Source organism: Hipposideros armiger, unplaced genomic scaffold (genome assembly GCF_001890085.2).
Source record: "Hipposideros armiger isolate ML-2016 unplaced genomic scaffold, ASM189008v1 scaffold_15, whole genome shotgun sequence".
Taxonomy (NCBI): Eukaryota; Metazoa; Chordata; class Mammalia; order Chiroptera; family Hipposideridae; genus Hipposideros; species Hipposideros armiger.
Window position 1 is genome coordinate 5,810,008 of NW_017731365.1, and position 3,762 is coordinate 5,813,769.

Genomic DNA, 3,762 nt, shown 5'->3' on the forward strand with positions numbered 1-3,762 from the left:
CAAAACTCAACCAAATTGCTCAATTTTTTTTTAGAATGAAGCTAGAACTGTCAGCTGTCAAATGACATAGCAATAACATAGATGCGAATGACTCTGGTACTTCCAAAAATGAACTAGTGCCATCTGTTGCAAACATGCATCATGACTTTTCTGAAGACCCAATATATTATATACCATGATCAAGTGGGGTACCAGAGGTAATATAGGAACTCTGAAATACCTGCTCAGTTTTTCTGTAATTCTGAAACTGTTCTAAAAACATAGACTACTAATTGAAAAAAAAAAGAGAATAGTTCATTCAATTTATACATATATTGATAATGCTTTATTTCTCATGTTTCCCTAGTCACCAGTTCACTGTGACAGAGCCTAGTAGTTACCCACACAATATCAAGTATCCTGTTCTTCTTTATTACCTAAATTCTGATTTAATCTGGGCAACAACATATCCAACAAAAACACTATTTCCCAGCCTCTTTTGCATTTAGAGAGGCCTAATGAGATATAAACAGAGATTGTCAGATTCCAGGAAGGTTCTATAAAAGGGGCTAAGACAGCAGCATGTGTCCTTTTTTTATCCAAAAAGCACTCCCCTCTTCCAACTTTCTGCCAGGAATGTGAATGTGCAAGCTGGAGCTTCAACAGCCATTTTGGACCATGAGACAAACTTGTGGATGGAAGGCACATGTTACAGAAGGAAAAGCAAAAAGAAAGACTGAGCCTGGATACCTTGTAACACCAAGGAGCCACCATACATACCAGCTCTGGACTTTTATACAAAAGAGAAATAAGAAAAAAAATAAGAACCCACCTTGATTAATTCACCATCACTAGAAGCCTCTGTTAGTACAGATGTGGTGAAAGAGTCTCAGATAAACTTAACTCAAATATAGATAAAATTAACAAAAGTAACATTTCTTCCCACCTCCAGTCTTTGTTATGTAGACATATTCTTTCTCTTCCTACCTGACCACTGCAGTAGGATCAAGGTAGCGGCGACTTTCCAAGTCCCAAATAATCCTTTTCTTTATGCACTCTGATTGGTTCCTAAATTCCTTGTCCTGTAAAATAATAAGATAGAGACTTTTGTTCTCTCAGTGTACCATGACTTCATCCTGCTCAATCTTTTTTTTTTTAATGGATTGATCACAATACTTTTATTACTACCATAGTATGACTACTACTATAAATACTACCAACATCTTAAATTTTAGGGTACTCAACTATTAATAAAGTATATAAGATAAATTACTTACATTATCCTTATACTGATCCAGTACTATTAATAACTGCCAAATATTCACTCACATAACCTCAATCAGTGATTCTCAATTATTCTCAAGAATTATTTAGGATGTTCTTTAAAAATAACCAACACCTGCACATTTGTATTATTTTAAAAGTAAATTCTTTTTTTTTTTTTTTTNAAAAAAAAAAAAAAGAGTACTATCAGTAAATAATTTTTCATGTTCACAAACTTCAAATAAAATTAAAAATTACAAGGAATGCTAAAAAGCAAGAAAAATACAGTCTGAAGAGAAAAAGCTAACATAAGAACTAGACTCAGATATGACACAGATCTCGGAATGATCAAACAGGGAGTTTAAAATAACTACAATTTATATGTTAAGGGCTCTGATGAAAAAAGCAGACAACATGCAAAAACAGATGGGTAACGTGAGCAGAGAGATGGTAATGTGAGCAGAGATGGAAACTCAGAGAGAATCAAAAGAAAATGCTAGAAATAAAAAACACTGCAACAAAAATGAAGAACTCATTTGATTGGCTTATGGGTAGACTGGACATGGCTGAGGAAAGAATCAGTGAGCCTGAAGGTATGTCAATAAAAACTCCCCAAACTGAAATGGAAAAGGGAAAAATATGGAAAAATAAATCATAACAGATATCTAAGAACTTTGGGACAATTACAAAAAATGGAACAGGAGTCCCAGAAGGACAATAAAGAGAGAAAGAAGCAAAAACAATATTTAAAGTCACATGGCTGAGAATTTTATGAAATTGATGACAGAAACCAAACCACAGATCCAAGAAGCTCTGAGAATACCAAGCATAATAAATACTAAAAAATGTATACTTAGGTATATCATATTCAAACTGCAGAAAAACAAAGAGAAAATAAAAATCTTGAAAGAAGCCAGAGGGGGAAATAAAACTTTCCTACAGAGGAAAAAGGATAAGAGTTACATTAGACTTCTCTTCAGAAACCATACAAAGAAGTAAAGTGAAATACTTAAAGTTTTGAGAAACAAACCACCAACCTAGAATTTTGTATCCAGTGAAATTATCCTTCAAAAGTAAAGGAAAAATAAAGACGTTCTCAGTCAAACAAAAATGGAGGGAATTTGTGGCCAGTGATCTGCCTTACAAAAAAATGCTAAAAGTCTTCAGAGAAAGGAAAAATGATATGGGTCAGAAACTTTAATCTACATAAGGAAAGGAAGAGAATCAGAAAATGGAATAAGTTAAAGTCAATTTTTAAAAAGTTTTTCATATTTTTAATTGACTAAATCGATAACTGTTTGTTCAAAGTAAGTAGCAACAATGTATCCTTAACTAAATATCAGCAAATCAAATCCAACAATGTATATTTATTGGGTCTTTGGAAAAGTCATGACATATTTTGTATATGTTTTTCAAAGGTCATTTATTTATATAAAGAGTAAAGACCAATCAATAATATATTGCCCATTTTGTTCGATAACTTTTTGCCATCTTTCAGTGAGCTTCATAATTCCTCGTTCAGAGAAAGACCTATCTTTATTTGCGAAAAACAGAACAAGGTGCTGATTTACAGCCTCATCTGAATTGAACGTTATACCACTCAAGGAGTTTTGAAGAGAGCGAAACAAGTACAAGTCTGATGGCACAAGTTCAGGCGAGTATGGTGGGTGTGGCAACACATCCCATCCAAGCTCCAATAATTTTTGACGGGTGATCAAACTTGTGTGGTCTCACGTTGTTGCGATGGAACACAACTCCTTTACAATTAACAAGCTCTGGACGTTTCTGGATAATGGATTCATTCAAACTGTCCAATTGCCGACAGTCCACATTCGAAATGATTGTTTGGTTCCTTGGTAGGAGCTCGAAAAACACGATACCTTTAAAATCCCATCATACTGAGAGCATAACCTTCCTCTGATGAATGTCTGCTTTCGATGTCATTTGAGGCGAAATCAGCACGTCGGGACCAAGACCGTTTGCACACCACATTGTTGTCAACAATCCACTTCTCATCACCAGTTATCAGTTGCTTCAAAAAAAGATCGTTTTTCTCACGTTTAATGAGCATATTGTAGATGCTTATACACGCCGTCAAATGAACTTCTTTGAGTTCATGCGGAACCCAAATATTGAGCTTGCTTATGTATCCCAGCTTCTTCAGGTGGTCATGAATGCTTGAATGATGGATGGTCAATGTTTCTGCAATCTTTCATGTCATGTAACGTGGGTTTGACTAGATCAATGCCTTTATTTTGTCATCATCAACCTCAGTGGGCCTCCCTGACCAAGGAGCGTTGCTGAGATCAAAATCACCAGCACAGAATTTCGTGAACCATCATTGGCACTGATGTTCTTGTAGAGTATTGTCACTATAAACTTTATGCAATTTTTCACAAGCTTGATGTGCATTCTTCCCTTTAATGGAAGTAAAACAGTAAAATATGGCAAAAATGCACAGTTTGGTCTTCCATCTTCAAGTTGTTGTAAAATCTCCAAAACTCAACCAAATTGCTCAAT

The 3,762-nt window shown here is 34.8% G+C and overlaps 1 protein-coding gene across 1 annotated transcript in view; it reads right to left on the reverse strand.

Annotated features, from left to right (window-relative positions):
* Positions 1–3,762, reverse strand: part of CFAP70 (cilia and flagella associated protein 70) — a 75,336-nt gene that overhangs the window by 50,045 nt on the left and 21,529 nt on the right. Inside the window, 1 exon segment of the mRNA XM_019624075.1 lies at positions 967–1,061. Within this exon segment, the coding sequence (XP_019479620.1) occupies positions 967–1,061 (95 nt within the window).